This window comes from Marmota marmota, unplaced genomic scaffold (assembly GCF_001458135.2).
Source record: "Marmota marmota marmota unplaced genomic scaffold, marMar, whole genome shotgun sequence".
Lineage (NCBI taxonomy): Eukaryota > Metazoa > Chordata > Mammalia > Rodentia > Sciuridae > Marmota > Marmota marmota.
This window is the reverse complement of record NW_026000249.1, coordinates 6,761,471-6,780,326: the sequence shown is the minus strand read 5'-3', so window position 1 is coordinate 6,780,326 and position 18,856 is coordinate 6,761,471. Positions and strand designations below refer to the sequence as shown.

General features: G+C 35.0%; 1 protein-coding gene across 9 annotated transcripts in view; it reads right to left on the bottom strand.

Annotated features, from left to right (window-relative positions):
• The window catches only part of Reps2 (RALBP1 associated Eps domain containing 2), a 205,746-nt gene that overhangs the window by 43,109 nt on the left and 143,781 nt on the right, over positions 1-18,856 (bottom strand). For all 9 annotated transcript variants that reach the window (XM_048796440.1, XM_048796442.1, XM_048796441.1 and 6 more), the window contains exon 14: positions 197-258. In XM_048796440.1, the coding sequence (XP_048652397.1) occupies positions 197-258 (62 nt within the window). The remainder of the gene's footprint in view (positions 1-196; positions 259-18,856) is intronic.

Here is an 18,856-nt window from a genome sequence, read left to right as displayed (position 1 = left end):
GGAAATTTTTCCTTTTCCACATGAGGCTGGGCTGGCTAGAATGAAAAGAAATTAATCCACTCTACTCCCTTCATCCAGATATTTCCTGGGAATCTGACAGACCAGTTCTGTGGCGATCAACGCTTGCAAAGACACACACTGGGAGGACAATTTGTGTACTATAAAATGCTTTACAGAAATTAAATCTGTCTCCTACCTGTGATGGACAAGGCCTTGGTGGGAGTGCAGGTGGTGGAGGCAATAATCCCGATTTAGTAGCTGAAAAGAAAAACACATATTGTTAAAGACCACCCCATAAAAAGAAGACAAACAAAAACCTCTTGTATTGAACTAGGAATAGCAATGGCATTTGTATTTAACATGTTTTTAAAATCCCTCTGAATTTTTTTTAAAAAAAGACTACATGTTATTTCTAATCCCTTTTTCATTTCCATCTTACCCAAAACACAAGTATTTGCAAAGGCTGTTAGGTAAATACTTAGGTTCATTTTATGACTAAGACAGTATAAAATGATAAGAAAAAAACATCTTTTGATCAAAAGCTGGGAACTCTGCATGGGAAAGGTGGATAATCCTTCATCATTCTGATGTTGATTATTTAGTTTCAAATAATACAGGCTTCTGTCATATTTCTCCCTAGATCTCAGCCATTACTGCTGTTTAACTCAATGTATGGGCTGTCAAAAGGAAGGGAGCCAGAACCCCCAAAAAAGCAACCCTGCCACCCTGTATGTGATCCTGTGATTGGATCTGCCTGCAGTGGGAAAGGCCAAAAGTGATGGACTGAAGTGACTGATTTATTTATTTGAAAGATCTCAATTTCTTTTCTCTGCCTGATCATTATTATCAGGGATAACTAAATCTGTTTCTAAAATAATCTGGCAACTTTTGAAGGATGTTTTAAAATAAACTTGCATGTTTTTAATTTTATGAGATACAGAGAATATCTGAGTTAAGCCAAGAACATCTGAATTATAACTTAACAATGAAAGTAAACACCTACTAGAGAATTATGAATAAAGTCCATAATCACACACAAGAAATAAGTTTAGGATCACATAATGGCAAGTAAAAACTACATTGTTTACAAACACCTTAGAAAAACCCATGTATTTATAACTATATGTAGTTTATTCAAATATTTATAATACATGTACTAATATTTGGACAATCTTCTGTGCCTTAAACAATAAATAATACCAACATACCAATAACATGAAAATTTTGAAAATCACTATTGATTTGACCTAGCTGAATCAGACAAGTTAGAAGATGGAGTTTTGTGCTTTCCACAAACGTAACTCAGAGTAATATTACAAAGCTGCTCATTCTGAGCCAGTGCATGGATACGGTACAGCCATGTGGGACCCTACAACTTCTCTCAATCTGTCTTTCATTAAAATTTATAAAACACATCAGTGGATCAAAACACTAGAGGTTGAACAGCCAATAGTAACAAAGCGTACAGTACAAAAGAATGCTGAAAGCCTTCAGAAATTATCCATCTCAGGCCTGTACTCTAAAGGTTAGAGTGGATTGGGCTTTTAAATTACCAGTTACTTTAAAAACAAAACAAGTAAATAAGCAAAATATACATGCTTCTAAAAGAATGGCCACAAAATTGCATCGAAATACGTGTATTAAAACAACCTTTTATTAACAGAAGAGGGCTACGCATGAAATGATAAGTCATTTAGTTAAATTGACTTCTGCTTCCAGCCAAGATGGAAATAAAACAGATTTACTCACCCATTTGAAATAACAAAAAACAGAGAACCATACAAAACAACAGTTTTCAAGATACTAGAACAAAACATATACAAAAAGAGATTTCAAAACACCAGAAAATCAGGCAACAAAGATGGTGATTCCTGAGAGATAGGAAACAAACAAGGCAAGTCATGCAACTGTCCCTGCTCACTACCTTGAGAGTTACTAGAAACAGGATCTATATCCAAATTCAGATCAGATTATGCTCCTTTTTTACTATTAATTTTTAAAAGGACAGATGCCATGTTTTTCTTTTTTTAAAAAAAGATGTATAGATCTATTTCTGAATGCACTTTTGGATAAAATCATATCACCTACATCACCATTTATTAGGTTCATTATAAGTTGCCCCAACTACAAAGGAAAGATAAGGTAAAAATCAATTTCAGACCATTTAAAATAGAACCCTGCCTCAGTTTCTTACTACTAGGTTTCAAGAAACAAAATAGTATCACAAGCATGTGATCATTGGTCATTCTGAATCTTTAAAGAGTTGATATTGGGGGCTGGGATGTGGCTCAAGCGGTAGTGCGCTCGCCTGGCATGCATGTGGCCCGGGTTCGATCCTCAGCACCACATACAAACAAAGCTGTTGTGCCCATCGAAAACTAAAAAATAAATAAATATTAAAATTCTCTCTCTCTCTCTCTCTCTCTCTCTCTCTCTAAAAAAAAAGAGTTTATATTGGTTATTTTCCTCATTAAGTTCTAAGAGGATTCGGGGTGGTCAAATATTATATCACAAATAATAACAACAGCTTTGTTTCCTCTTGTTGATACCTTTACCACTATTTTTCTGATCTTACATATATACCTAGAATATCTACTATTAAGCTAAATTAAAATGGTGATAATGGGCATGCTCGTCTTCTCTCGATTGCAAAGAGAAACATTCACTAGTTCACCATGAATTATAATGTTTGCTATATAGGTTTATGGTGGTTATCCTTTAAAATATTATGAAAATTCCCATTTATTCTTATTTTGAGATTTTTTTCATGGTGATTTCATGTTAAATTTTAAGCAAAGATGCAACTCTGCCCATTGTGAATATGGTATTTTTTTCTTATAATTTGTTAATGTGGTGAATTGCATTATGGATTTTCTTTTTTTTTAATATTTATTTTTTAATTATCGGCGGATACAACATCTTTGTTTGTATGTGGTGCTGAGGATCGAACCCGGGCCGCACGCATGCCAGGCAAGCGCGCTACCGCTTGAGCTACATCCCCAGCCCCTGGATTTTCTAATATTAAAGCATTCCTGCAGACCTGGGATAATCTCAAATTGTTCAGGTTTTTAACATCGCCTACATTTAGTTGGCCAATATTTTATTTGGGATTTTTGCAACTATATTCATGAATGACAATGACTATCATGATTTTCCTTTCTCATATGGCCTCAGTTATGATCGGCTCAGCTGGAAAACATTCTCATTATTTGTACTCTGAAATACACTGTATAATATTAGAAACATTTTTTCTGAATACCAGGAAAAAACATGCCAGTAGAGTCATCTGGGATGAAATTTTTGGTTAATAATTCCATTTCTTTGACTGTCTTAGGACTATTTAGACTTTCTAGTTCTTAAGTCAGTTCTGATATGGTATTTTTCTGGACTGTTTTCATTTTGTCTAAATTTTCAAATTTATTATCATGATGATTTTCATACCCCCTTCTTATGATCATATTAATCTCTACATGTGTAATTATCTTTTTCCATTTCTTTTGATGTCATCATTCTACTTTCCCTTCATTAATCTTGCTTGGCATATATCAGCTATGTTACTCTTAAAAAAAAAATCAGCCTCCATATTGTTATATATGCTTTCTGTTTCATTAATTTTCCCACTTATGTTCTTTGGGCTTGTCTACCTTTTTTCTTTTCTAGTATAAACATTTAGGGTTATAAATTTTAATTGCCTTTTAATTAGAATTTCATAAAACTTTACATGTGATATTATCATTTGGTCCTAAAACTTCCTAAATTCCACTATAATTTCTTTTATAATGTTATTCTGTCTTAAGTATATCCTTTAAAGGTTTCTTTTTTAAAAAAATTTAGAGTCCATTAGTAGCAAACTTATTGAAATAACTACTTTCTCCCAGCATACTGAAGGCAGAATTTCAGTTTTTTGGCTTCCATTAATGCTGTAGAGAAGTCAACTTTCATTCAACTTGCTGTTCTTTGTTAGTAATTGTCTTCTCTCCAATTGCTTTTAAGATCTTCTCTTTGTTTTTGTACTCTGAAATATCAAACTTTACCATGATTCTGCACAAGCATTATTTCCTCCTCTTTTTCTTTCATCACCTGCCTAAGCTTCTTTGGATCTTCTTCTTTCTGATCATGTGGCATTCCCATTAACTTTGGTTAATTCTCAGTGTCTCTTTGAACATTGTTGTTCTACCATTTTCTCTTACCTCTCCTTCAGGAGCTCTTTGTCTAAGTATTCTGTGTTTTGGATAGTTTTCTAAGATTTATTGTCCAATTAATCTAACTCCTCTTTAGCTATACTTAATGTCTTGTTAGTTCAGTCTTTGACTTTCCACTACATTTTTTTTTCTTTTCTAGAAGTACTAGTTGGTCCTTTTTCCAATGGTTGTTCTTTTATTTGTAGAATGAAGAATGATAGCCTCTGCTATTTGACTTGTGAGTCTGTAGAATGCCTATAATATAACTTTTAAGTATAGATAGATTGAATACATGGGAATAATCTCACTTTTATTAACACAACAGTGAATGGATTTTTTCAGGTGCTTGTTTTAATCCGCTTTGCATCACTGTGACCAAAAGACCTGGCATGAACAACTTACAGGAGGTAAAGTCTATTTTAGCTCACGTTTTCAGAGGTTCAGTCTACAGTCAACCTACTCCATTGCTATGGGTCCTAGATGAGGCAGAAAATCATGGAGGAAGGGCATTGATGGAGGAAAGCAACTCAGGACAAGGCAGCTAGGAAACAGAGATAGAGCTCTACTCACCAAGGACAAAATATAAACCCTAAGGGCATGCCCCAGTGAACTACTTCTCCAGGTACACCATACCTGTCTACAATTGTCACCCAGTTCATCCATACCAGAGGATTAATCCACCAATTAGGTTAGGGCTCTCATAATCTAATCATTTCACCTCTGAACCATTCTTGCATTGCCTCATACATGAGCTTTTGAGAGACACCTCATATTTAAACCCTAAGAGTGCTCTCCTTTAAATTTGGAATTGGGGAAATAGATGAGTGATTGACAGATGCCTGAGCAGATATGCAATATCAAAAAATACTGCAGAAGCCTCCTCATTTCTCAAGAATCGGTGCCAAACTCCTCTGGAAGTAGAAATAAGATGAAGAAAGCAATAAAAAGTAAGGTGGCCATGCCCTATCCCTTTTTAACCTGATAACTCAGAATACAACAAATTTTTTTAAACTTTCATAAGAAATACAGGACTATATCCCCCCCCCTTTAAAAAAAAAAGGCCAACTGAAGCAATTTAGAAGTGGTTAGATCCTAAAATCTCTTCCCACATTCTTCACAGTTTGGGCATGTTTTCCACTCCAATAAAATGCTAGATGTATTTTTCGTTTCTAGGGAGGACATCAGGCCCAGAAGAAGCCACAGAAGCCCCACTGAAAACAGAGGGATTCAATAAATGTTTGCATTATGTATGCTGAGACTCTTCCAGCCCTCTTCCCGTTTGTACCTAAGCTTTTATATCCAAAGACTGAAAGAATATATATATATATATATTCCAAGAAATAATATCAGCCACATTTGGCAAGTACCACCCATCTGTTCAAATACTTTAATTTGCTTGTTACCTCCCATTCTTAAATATAAGTAAATGATTCAGTATTAGCAGATATCATAGAAAATGTTCTAACCTATAGTAGAGATAAATAAAAATAGAAAAACATAACCAGAAAGAAATAGACTAGACCTATACTGGAGAAAACTTGGAAGTACACATTATCATTCAGTTTATTTCAGAAATACTGAATACTACTATGTAATAGGCATGGTTTGAGGTGCTGTGAAAATGGGGTGAGGGGACCAGATAAAAAGCTCTATTTTTATGAAGTGTATACACCCACAATGGGGTGAGGGTAAGAGGTGAAATTTTAAATGGTCATCAGAGAAAGTGTTAAAAGATACTATTCAAAAAGATGAGACAGTAGGAAACTATTGAAGCATTCAGGAAATGAAAAAGAGCAATCAGAAATTTAAAATACAATAGCAGAAAGAGAACATGCAATAAAAAGCTTCAAAAATAATCTGAGCAGATTTGCTAGAAAAATAGGGTAACATCCAAATAAAAGATCCACAAAGAAAAGCACAAAATAGCAAAAAAGAATCAATTAAATGGTTCAATAAAATTCCCAGAAATGAAGAATATGAATTTCTAAGTTAAAAATGCCACTGAGTATCAAGGACAATGGAAGAAAACAGACCCATTATAAGGCACATCATCATGAAAATACTGGAGTTAGAAAATTTTTACAAGTTTTCAGCAAGGAATAAAAGAGGAGGGCAGGCCACATCCAAAGGATTAGAAGTCCAAATGGTTTCAGACTTCTTATATATCACTAGAAGCTAGACTTCATTAGAACAATTCCATTAAAATTCTGAAAAAAAGTAGGGTGCAGTGGTGCATGCCTGTAATCCCTGTGGCTCAGGAGGCTGAGGTAGGAGGATCTCTAGTTCAAAGCCAGCCTCAGCAAAAGTGAGGTGCTAAGCAACTCAGTAAGATCCTGTCTCTAAATAAAATACAATATATGGCTGGGAATGTTGCTCAGTGGTTGAATGCCCCTGAGTTCAATCCCCAGTACCACCAAAAAAAAAATCATGAAAAAAATTATTTCAAACTGATGAGTATATGCCCACAGTACCAGCCTGAATAATAGTATAATTAAAGATATTTTTAGATATTTGCAGGGTCTCAAATTAAGCTCCATGAATGTATCACTTCCAAGGAAGCTACTACACAATGTACTCCACCAAAACAAGAGAGTAAACAAGCATGAAAGAATAAAATAAATGATACAGAATAAAAGGATCCAACATGGTTGAAAGAGGAGGAAATTCTTGGATATCAATGTGTAGAGATCGCATGATGTAAATTATATACCAGACATGGAGGACAGTAAGTTTAGGTTTCTCAAAAAAAGTGAAACTGACAGAATATCTGAAGTGTTAGAATTTTATAAAAGGAGCTCTAGAAAACTGGGGGAGTGTGTGGTTAAATCAGGGGCAAATACACTGAAAAAAAAAAAAACCAACTTATTATTCACTCCAGGACAAATAAAAACCTATACAGGTAAGACAGAGAATTTACTCTATGGCTTACATGGCCATAATAATATAAATATTTAAGTATTAATCTAACCAACATTATGCTAATAGCTATAATGAGGGAGTAGAGGGAAGACAGTGAATGACAACAGAAACTGAAAAGTCTATAAGAGGTTATCCATTATTTAAAAATATGAGGATCATAACAAAATAATCAACAAAAAATCTTGTAGTAGAGTGTATTCTTCTAAATCTTCAGGATGTATCAATGGCCATGGAGGAACTTCAGGTTTCAGCATGGAACCCTGGGCCTTCTCTTTACCATGTCAGGATATCTGCTATGGTTACTTTTCCAGCTTCTTCCCTCTCCTTCCAGAAGTCATTACCACTCACCTTCAGTCAAAAGAAAGAAAAAAAAATTCACTCATTTCACTTCATTTCACTCAAGATTTGGGATCTGAGTGAGAAACATCAAGATTTGTTCACTCAGACATATGGCTTCTGCAGGGAAGCTGGTATGGTGGGGGTTGAACCCACAGCCTTTGATTCACCCTCAATTGTCACTCTCCCTCACCCCCAAAATAACAGGTATATTTCCTTCTTTGGTTGCTACTGAAAAAAATCCCTTCCTAGTGTTTATGAGTATCTGTTCATTTGCTTTAATCATGGGATTTATTGAACTAGCTTTCTGCTACCATTTTTTTCTAATTTATCTTTTTGTCCCCCACAGCACCTAAAAACACTGCCATATATTTAGCAGGTATAAACATAGTGGTTGAAAAACTGGAATTGAAATTAGGAGAAAAATCTTATTTTCAGACCATTCTTCACTTAAAATTGAATTCAAATATTTTATTCAACATGTTCTGATCAATCAAAAGAAAAAGTATACTTTCACATAAAATGAAACAACAAATACTTTGGCTGAATAATGTATGCCAAAAGATGCCAATGTACCTGTTAGTAGTAACAGCTGGAAGGGAAAAGAAGATAAGAGAGGAGAGGAAATGCTCTTTCTACACAAAAGTTATTATAATCATGAAGCAATTGCAGGTTTTTTCTAGAAGTCTTACAGTTAATAAGGTAGAACACCAGATATCAGCAAGACTTTGTCAAGGCAAAAAAATTTATGAATGCAATCAGGAGAAAAAGAATAAATACCCAAATCCTGAACACCGGTTTAGAAGTTCAGGAAAACAATTCGCCATATAACACTACATTCAGAAGACACAGTAATAATTCTCAGTGTTTAAAATGTTCTTTTAAGTTTATTGAAAAACATGCACTGATCCACTGGATCTCAACTTCTTGGTATCATCATCCAAAATGCTAACCTTTAACATTTTTTTATTCTCTTATTTCATTATGCTTAGAAATTTCCAGGCAAAATATTATTCATAGATATTACTATTTACTAATTTCCTTCAGATTTTTATAAAGCCTCAAATCAATGACTAAATGAAAACATGTTCCAACTTACTGAGTAGACATAAGGCAACAGATGTGGCAATGGAAAGCTTCAGGAACAGAAAGTCGATTCTTTAGGAGAGTGAGACTTGGAATAATTTCAGCTGTGGTAAGGGGCTCCCAACCCCACTACCCGGGAGTATTTGATGAATAAGATAAAAGCATGTGAATGCCAAAGAAAAAACATTCAAAAAATGGAAAATGTTGAAAGGAGCCTGCCAGTATGACCTACATTTTTAAGTATCAATCTAGTAGAAAGTTAGCCATATGCAAAGCTTCAAGGATTTCATCAGAAAAGGCCATTCCTTTTCTTGGCAAGGTCATAAAAATGGCTATTCCCTTATAATAGAAATTCTTCATTCTTTCTCCTTTCTAATCACAAAAGTATGGATGACCTGATACCTAGTGATGCATATGTCATACACACGTGTGTATTCAACAAAAGTTTCGCAAGGAGTACCTCTCCAACAATAGCTACCTCTATCGCCTGATGATCCCCCTCCCACACACATATTCAAAGCACAAGCCTGCTAAAAGTGTTCTAAGGAACAGAACGAAATATTTTCATCAGTTGAAAGAGACGAACTTATACATGCCTTATTTGATAAGGATAATATTAAAGATTGAATTTGTAAAGTTAATGAGAGCAAATTCAATTCTTTCTCTTTATAGACAAGAAAATTAATGCCTAGAGAAATAAAATGGCATCACTAAGGTCATAAGGCTATGATGGAGCAGTAATCAGTTTCATATTTTGAACCTACAGGACAGGTAGTGGTAAAAAGACAAAAAGTGCAGTGAGGGGGGTAGAGAAACCTCTAGAAAGGGGGGAATCTATTTCCAATGAATAAGCATTATAGAAGACCTCAAAGCAAGAAAGCCTTGCAACTTCAAGGAACTGAAAGGATGCTTCTAAATATGCTATGAACCACAAACTCAACTATATAAGATGCTAGACACTCAAAAAAAGATGCTGCTACAGCAAAATATTTAGGCTGAGTCATATGATCATCTCTTCACAAGACTGCACGACTCCTCTACTTTAAAAAATAAAATAGGTTAACAAAACAGAATGGAGAGTTCAAAAATAAACCCTTCTGTTTGTAATCAAATGATTCTTAACAAAGGCTCCAAGACAATTTAACATATAAAGAGGAAAATTCAGACTGTTACCTGATACCTTAGCATAAATTAAACAAGTATGGATTAGAGATCTGACTATAAGAGCTAAAATTATAAAGCTTTTAGAAGAAAATGGAGCAAAATCTTCCAGACCTTAGGTTAAGTAAAGATTTCTTAGATATGACACCAAAAACATGATCCCAAAAGGAAAAGATTGATAAACTGCACTTCATTAAATTCAAAATCTTTGTACTTCACCCAATTTTTTGGAATGGACAAATGATTTAAGCAGACATTTTACCCTAGGAAAAAGTCAGTATCACCAGAAAGAACATGAAAAAATGTTCAATATCATCGATAATTAGTCAAATGCAAATCAAAGCCTCAATGAAATACCACTTCACAACCACTAGGACATAGGATAATCAAAATAATAAGAAGAAATGTTGCTGAGGATATAAAGAAACAGTAATCTGTTTAAGTGCAGTGGCCCACACCTGTAACCCCAGTGGCTCCAGAGGTTGAGGCAGGAGGATTGCAAGTTCAAGGCCAGCCTCAGCAACTTAGTGAGGTCCTAAGCAACTTAACAAGACCCTGTCTCAAAATAAAACATAAAAAGAGCTGGGGATGTAGGTCAACAGTTAAGTGCCCCTGAGTTCAATCCCCCAGTACCAAACAAACAAATAAAAGGTAGACTTAAATTCATCGTATATCCATACAATTATACTCTTAGGTATCCAGCCACAAGAAATAAAATCTTATGTGCACATGAAGATTTTTATGCAAATGTTCATGGCAGCATTATTCATAATAAGCAAAAAGAATAAACAACTCAAATGTTCATCAAACTAAAATGGATTTTAAAATGTGGTCTATCCATACAATGGCATACTGTTCAGGAATAAAAGGAAATGAAGTAGTGATATATGCTACAACATGGATGAACCTCAAAAAATATTAAACAAAGTAAAGAAAGACAGACTCACAAAAAAAAATCCTCATATCGTAGATTATATAAAATATTCACGAAAGGAAAATCTATAGAAACAGTAAGTAGATTGGTGGTTGCCTGGGGCTGTTGATAGGCACAAAGATTAACTGTAAACAGGCAAGAGAGACACTACTGGGGTGCTAATAATGTTCTAAAACTGGATTATGATGTCAGATGTTCAATTTAATAAATTTAACAGAAATTACTGAATTGTATACTTAAAATGGGTAAACGTTTTATTCCATAAATTATACTTCAGTAAAGTATAAATTAAGGGTAGAAAAAAGTGTAATAATGTGGGCGTAGGAATATATACAAAACAAAGATAAGTCATCACTGACAATCACTGAAGCTGGATATTCAGTGTACTGTTCCCTTATATTCCTCCTATATTTTAAATTTTTATAATAACAATTTTTGATAAATAGAAAAGAAAAAAGAAATAGATATATTCCTAAGATTTCCAAGTATTTAAAAAGGCAAAATGTGCTTTCCTATTGCTGTGGATTGGATATGAGGTATCCCCAAAAAAGTTCCTGTGTTAATGCAGGAGGTGAATAGATTAGATTATGAGAGCTATGACCTAATCAGTCCATCCTAATTTGAATGAACTAAGTGGGTATAACTATAGGTGGGCAGGATATGGCTGGAAGAAGTAGGTCACTGGGAGCATGCCTTTGGGGTTTATACTGTTGTCCCTGGCACCTTGCACTCTCTCTGCTTCCTAGCTGTCATGAGCTGAGCAGTTTCCCTCCAGCATGCCCTTTCACCATGATGTTCTGCCTAACCTCAGGCTCAGAGCAATGAAGCTGGCTAACTATGGACTGAAACCATCATCCTGAAATAAACTTTCCTGCTCTAAGATGTTCTTATTGGTATTTTGGTCACAGCTATGAAGAGATAACTATTTCCCCTGAAGAACCGCAGGGAAATTTGGCAACTTTTAAAATCACATAGAAGGAAATACAGGAAAACAATATTAAAGAGTTTCTTACACATAGAGGGTACCATATTTATTCTTTAATATATATTTTTACTTTAGATATTAATTAGGGTTATTACATGTGGAAAAATAATAATGTATGTCCCTCAAATTAAATTAATATAAACTGTACCAAATCTGCTGCAACAAAGTCTGAACAAAGATTTTCCATATTAAAGGACTCTGATGGAGAACAATTGCATTCTCTGGATATAAATCTCCTAATCCATAATATGTAAGAGGTAGTTAAGGTAATATGGACATTCTCTTTTAGCACTGACACTCTAATTTATTTACTGGTATTTACCAATAACTCCCTTTTTCTACACCATAGAATATACATTAAGACTTACTTAGGTCCCAGGTGGAGACGGAGGCAGAATTAAGCAATAAAAATGCATGACATTTAATCTTCATCAAAGATAGGTCTCTGGTTTCATTTCTTATATTGTATTTACATAAATGCATTTCTCCTAAGCATTTTACTCTTAAATGCCTGGACTGGTTAAAATCACTAGTTGTATATATCTGTGTATTTTAAGATCAAACTATAATTTAAAGAAGTAAATAGATCTTTTACCCATGAGACATTTTCATTATAGCTGAGTAATGAGGGGAGGGAAAGAGAGAGAGAAAGGCAATCTGGAAAAATATTCTATCACCTTGGAACTGTCTTTTTTCTATTAGGAATTTTTAAAATATGACATATAGGCTGACCAACTGGTAAGTCTTAAACATTTCAAAATGAATTTGTGATGACAACTACTCCATACCAAAGTTCCTTGCTCACTCCACAACCTTTGCAGTCTGGATTAACCCTACCACTCCTATGGGAATATTCTCTTAAGACTTCGTAAATCCTTACAAATGCCTCTCTTTCAGTCTCCATTTTTCTTGGCCAGTCAACAGACTTGAATCTTCTGGTCTCCATTTTCTTCTTATAATACATTCCTCCCCAGGCATGCCAGGCCATCATAGTATGTCCTTGACTAAATTCATGTATTCACATGGTTTCAGGTTCAGTTCCACTAGGGATTTGGTGTTTATATTGCAAGTCCTAAAGAGTTTTGAGTACAGAGGAGCCATATCCATATTCTGCTTGGAATTCTCCATAGTGCCAAATACCAGGTAAATGCTCATTAAATATTGGTGGAGTGGACAGAACACCTTTCCTAATCACCATCACTAAAGTTTCTTTCAGTTTTTATATAATCCTGTAAATTTAGATGGATATAAGGAATTTACTGATATACTGAGAACTGTGTTGTTTTATGGTCTGTCACTTAACAAGTTTTATAGTAGTCAGAGCTAAATGCCCACTAACAGGAAAATAGTTAAAGGAACTATAATCATAATTAATAAAGGTCAAACAAACAAACTAGAGCATTTTGCAACTACCAATGAACTAGTGGATCTAAGCAGCAGTTTGCTGGAAACAGCTCACATCACCTTGAAAAGCCGAGTGCATATATCTGTTCTCGGCTCCACATTCAGTGACAGATCACCAAGAGTGAAATTAGCATGGCAGGAGTGTTTACAACATGAAAATTGGCAAATGGCTGATTCGTTTTTTTCCCCCTAAAGGTTCAAATTTTATTTAAAAAATATATTTATATATACACACATAGATTTGGAATCTGTCACATATGCTTCATTTATATTTACATATACACTTAATGTGACACAACGGGAAGGCTTTGGAAGTCAATTTGATTTTGCACACTGCCGTTAACAGTTACATGAATTTGCATAAAATATTAATTTTTCTGGACATCATTTTCCTGAGCTATCAGGCCTGGCACAAAATAGAGGTTAGTTCTCCCTTTTTGTCATTTCCAAGTTAGGGTCCTGACTTGAGCCAGTGTTTGCCCAACTTGGTGGGTGCTTCTATGGCAAATGGCTGATTGTTAAATATTTACAAGCATGTCACTAGATGTAGGCAATGATGATCAGTACCTGATAAAATCATTATCTGAAATATTGCTGGGGATCTTTATCCTAACATATACATGATACTAGTACTACATGAACTCATTAATAAAGCAAACAACTCCCAAAGAAAGCATTAAAACATCAGGAATCTCATAATATAATATCAGCAGGACATATATAGCATCATGAGAAGCATTCTTCTCAAATATCTAATCTGATTCTAATCAAGCTTAGACCTACCTACTAATTTATAAGAAATACATAGAAGAATAACCAACCAAACAGAGAAAGTAGAAAAATTACAGGATGGAAGATTTCATTATGAATGAATAAGTAAATGGATGGATGAATGAATATAAAGGGAGAAAAAAGATTGAGAGAGGAACTTATTGATTTAAAGAGACAAGATGTTAAAACAAGTACAATGAGCATAGAGCCCACAGAATGAGAGAAAATACCTATAAATCAAATATATGAAAATAACTTGCATTTAGAATGTGCAGAACAAAACTTTATAAATCAACAATAACAAGACAAATAATTCAATTTAAATAAGTAAAAATGTTGGGCAGTTCTCCAAAGATGACATAAATATGACCAAGAAGCATATGAAAAGATGTTCAACATTACTGGAAAATACAAATCAAAACCTTAAAACAATACCATTTTATATCCACCAAGATGGCTAAAATAAAAAAAGGTAGTAATAAATATTTCAAGGGTATAAAGAAACTGGAATCCTTACACATTGTTAGAGAGATGGTAAATTAATGCTGTTGCTTTGGAAAATAGTTTGGTATATACTCAAAATGTTCAAAATAGAGTTGCTCTATAAAGCAAATTTCCATTCCTGTGTAAATAAATACCCAAGAGAAAGGAAAATACGCTTCCATAAAACTTGGACATAAATGTATATCACAGAATTATTTAAAATAGTCAAAAAGTGGAAACAACTCAAATGTCCATTAACAGGTAAACAGTAAAACAAAATGTGGTATCCCCATTCAATGGGAGATTATTTAGCCACAAAAGGAATGAAGTACTGATTCATGCTACAACATGGATGAATCTTGAAAACATTATGTTAAGTGAAAGAAGCCAGTCACAAAAGACCACACATTGTATGATTTTATTTATTTGTCCAGAACTGGCAAATCCACAGTACCAGAAAGTAGGTTTGTGGGTGCCAGGACTAGGGGGGAATGGAAATGACTGCTAATGGATATAAGATATCTTTTGGGGGTGATGAAAATGTTCTGAAATTAGATAATGCTAATGGTTATATATGCTCCATATGATCATACTAAAAACCTCTGAATTGTACACTTTTTAAAAAGGTAGTTTTTATAGTGTGTGGATTATAACTCATTAAAGCTTTAATTTAAAAAAAATAAAACTGCCCAAATTACCAAATTGAACCCTTGAATGAATGTGCATTGTGGACCCAAAAGTTTCGATGCAGGGCAAGAATCGCATAATCCTACAAATTTTTAAATCCTGCTAGATTTTAAAAAGGAACAAGTAGCTCTCACAGGAATGAGTCATAAAATATATCGTGCGGAGCTGTATTGTGGCCAAGTTCATTGTTTAAAGTACTTGAAGGGTAAGTTTGGCCTTGAGAACACCTCTTATTCCCAAGATGTTCACTTATTTCTCATGTTACAGAGAGATATAATATTCATTTGTGGAAAACCCAGGCCAGACTTGTCTCAGTTCACCACTCAAAAAACACACCTACCCTCCCAAGTTATACCAGAGCCCTTACCATGTCACTTTACCCAACTGGACATCTCACAATGGAGGCTTTGGGAAGTCCACCAAAACTATACCTCAGTGTTGTAGGGACACTAAAAAGTAATCCAAAGAACATATCAGAGCCTCAAAGAATGCTCTGGAATGCTTCTGTCATTTCAGCTGCATTCCAGGAGGTGGTAGCAGATGGTCATAAAGATACCCTGGATACAGAATGGTAGGCAAGTTTGAGACAGGTAAATTTAGCCAGGAAAAACATGTCTGGAACTCTCACATACCATAATTGCAGTTAAAGGGCAAAAATGAAAATTTTTCTAAAAGGTAATATCTGTACTGTGAGACAAAATTTTTAAAATACAAATAGTTATTAAATGAAAAATAGCCTGTTTCCCAGGCCTGACCCATCATACCGTTTCCTTCCCCAGACGCAAACATCATTACCAGTTTCTTCAGTATTCTTCCTGAAATTGTCTATAAATTTGCAAACCTACATATTCTACAGATACCTTTTTCACTTAATTTACCTCAGTTCACATTCCACTTAGTCCACATACATTATTCTTTTGAACAGTTTCATAAGATTGCATGATATGGATGTACCATAATTTCTTAACCACAGAATGAATTATTATTATCATTAGTCATCCTCATGCAGACACTACCCATAGATGTATTTTGTTCAGCCATCACAATGGTTTTCACATATGGATCTCAATGTATTAGGCCATTTGGGGTCTGGTAGAAAAAGCAGTCCATCAACAGACACTCTCATCTTTTAAAGTAAAAGGGTGTCATGAGGAAATATTTGCCCTGCCTGACAGCAGGATATATTCACGGGACTAGGTTTCCCCATTAAATTTGAGTGAAAGTGGTGGAAGAGATGAAAATTCCTGGTCTGAAACTTTAAAGAACTGACAATGTCTCCTTTATACAATCTCTGTCCCTTCTGCCAAGATGCTCAATGATGAGAACAGGGCTGCTGTGGCAGAGGCAGACCTAAAGTTTTTCACCATCACCACAGAAACCTCAGGCTACAAACTTTAGACACAGCTTTAGAAGAAGTGGGTAAGAGTCAAGAGTTGAAGGAGGGAAATTCCCACCCAATGGAAGAGAAAAAAACCCTTTTATGGAAAAAAATCATCTTATGAAAACAACTGTTTTAATGAGGAAGAAGAGGTTGGGTCCTAGAAAAAGACTGGCTTCTTGGTATGATTTTTCTTATAAGAATTTCTGTAATATAAAATGTTTCATGGCTGAAAGCATAGTTATAGCACCAATAAAAATGTGGAAAGAAAAAAAAGAAGAAAGAAAAATAGGGGCTGCAGTTGTGGCTCAGCGGTAGAGAGCTCTCCTAGCAAGGCACTGGGTTAGATCTTCAGCACCACATAAAAATAAATAAATAAAATAAAGGTATTGTGTCCAACTACACTTAAATTTAAAAAAGAAATAAAGAAAGAAAAATACAGTATAAAATGCTAAGTTCTAGGTCTGATGTTCATTCCTAGAGCCCTGGAATAGTCCAGGCTCCTGTAAATCACACATCCACACTCACTTTACAGATAGAGGTGGGGCCAGGTGTCCCATATTTCCAAAGTTTGCCTTGTTAATTTTTTATAGATTTGCATTTTAAATCAGTCATTTATTTTTCTTTTCCATATCATGTTACCTCTTTTGATAAATTTGAAGGCATTACTGCCACCCAGCTAATCCTTTAAATCCTACTTGAATCTCACACCAAGAGTCTGCAGAAACTCCTTCCTTTGGCTCTACAGTCTTTGATGCTATTTGTTGCTTCTAACTGTGTATAAAACATCATGACTCCTGTTTTAACAACCATCCTATCTTTGTCTTCATTTTCCTCTTCTTGCTTCTTTGCATGTTCTATCCCTCTAATTTCTTCTCCACATTATCACTCCAACTTAGGCCACTCTGTCTTAATAACCTTAGCTTCATTCATCCCATCAGTCCCACTTTTTCAAACATAGAATTCACTCTATCTTCTTTCAACTCAAGTCCACATCTTGCCTCATCTCATATTATCTTCCCCTTTCCTTTACTTTCCCTCTTTCCTTCATTGTTATAAACAGGGTAGCCCAGGCAGAGTTTGTCTTAAAAGATAAAGTTGGCAGAAGGAGGGGCAGGAGGGACAAGGACCAAAGAGAGCAACAGGTTAGGTTAGCTTTCCCAGGGCTACCCTCACATTCCCAAGTGCCTGGGATAAGGGAAGTCCAGAACCTCTCAGGCAAAATGAAGATGAGGCAAGTAGTGTTTGAGGTCAGGCAAAACCAGATGTAGCAACAGAAGCTGACTGAGCCTTGTGAGCAAGTGGCTCAAAAAAGAAGAAACAATAATGACCAACTGAGATATGAAAAGATTCTTATCCTCACTACAAATCAGGAAAATGAAAATCTCTGCCTATCATGAGGGTAATGATTAAAAAGATGGACATGAAACAGTGATGAGAGTGTGAGGAAACACTCTCAAATACTATTACCAATGGGATAAATTGATAGGCTTTCTTTACCACAGTTTGGCAATATGCAACTATACTTCCAATATCTACAGCTTTGACCCCAGAACTCCAACATATAGGATTTAGTGCAAGAAAACAATTAGATGGAGAAACAAAGATATGGATCTGAAATCATTGATAACCTCTGCCTTCTTTAAAACAAGAGCAAAATGGGGTTTTGGGGAAGCCTGGCAAAGGGAGGGAGGAGGAAGGACAAAAAGAGAAGGGGAGAAGGGGGAGCAGAAAGGAGATACAGAAGGGTGTGAGGAGGACATGAGGTGGGCAAGGGTGAGAAATAAGTGAAAGAACGGGTGGGGAGATGCAGGGTCACAGATGAGCTTGAGAGAAAAGTATGGGGACCAGAGAAGGAGGAGGGAGGAGAGAGAGAAATCTCCATAAACAATAAACAATTATGGTATCCATATCATGCAAGCATTAAAATGAATGATGTAGTTCTCTACTATGAAATAGAAGAATGGTTCATTAGAAACAGCAAATGTAGTGTGATCCTGTTTATCTAAAGTGATACAAAGGAATTACACCACTTGCACCACGGATCTCATAAGTGGACTTCTTCTGGTAGATTTAGACTCTGCTTCACACATTTCACACATATCTAAAGTGACAACAAAGGGTTTTACACCATGTGGACTTCCTCTGGTAGATTTAGAGTCTACTTCACACATTTCTAGTTTGTCTGAATTTTAATATTTTCTAGCAATATGCAAGATACTAAAATTCTATCTACATAATTTAAACCAACCCATACTTTCCTGTGTGCATGAACTAACATGGAAACAAATTAAGTAGATACAATGATACTGCCTGCTTTTCATATTGCAAAATGTTCTGTTCTTCATGCAATAAATTTAAACTCTATCTGTTCATTAAAAGGTCATGTGTGGGGGGCTGGGTTGTGGCTCAGTGGCAGAGTGCTTGCCTCACACATGTGAGACACCGGGTTCAATCCTCAGCACCACATAAAAATAAATAAAAATATTGTGTCTATGTATAACTAAAAATATTTTTTAAAAAGGTCATGT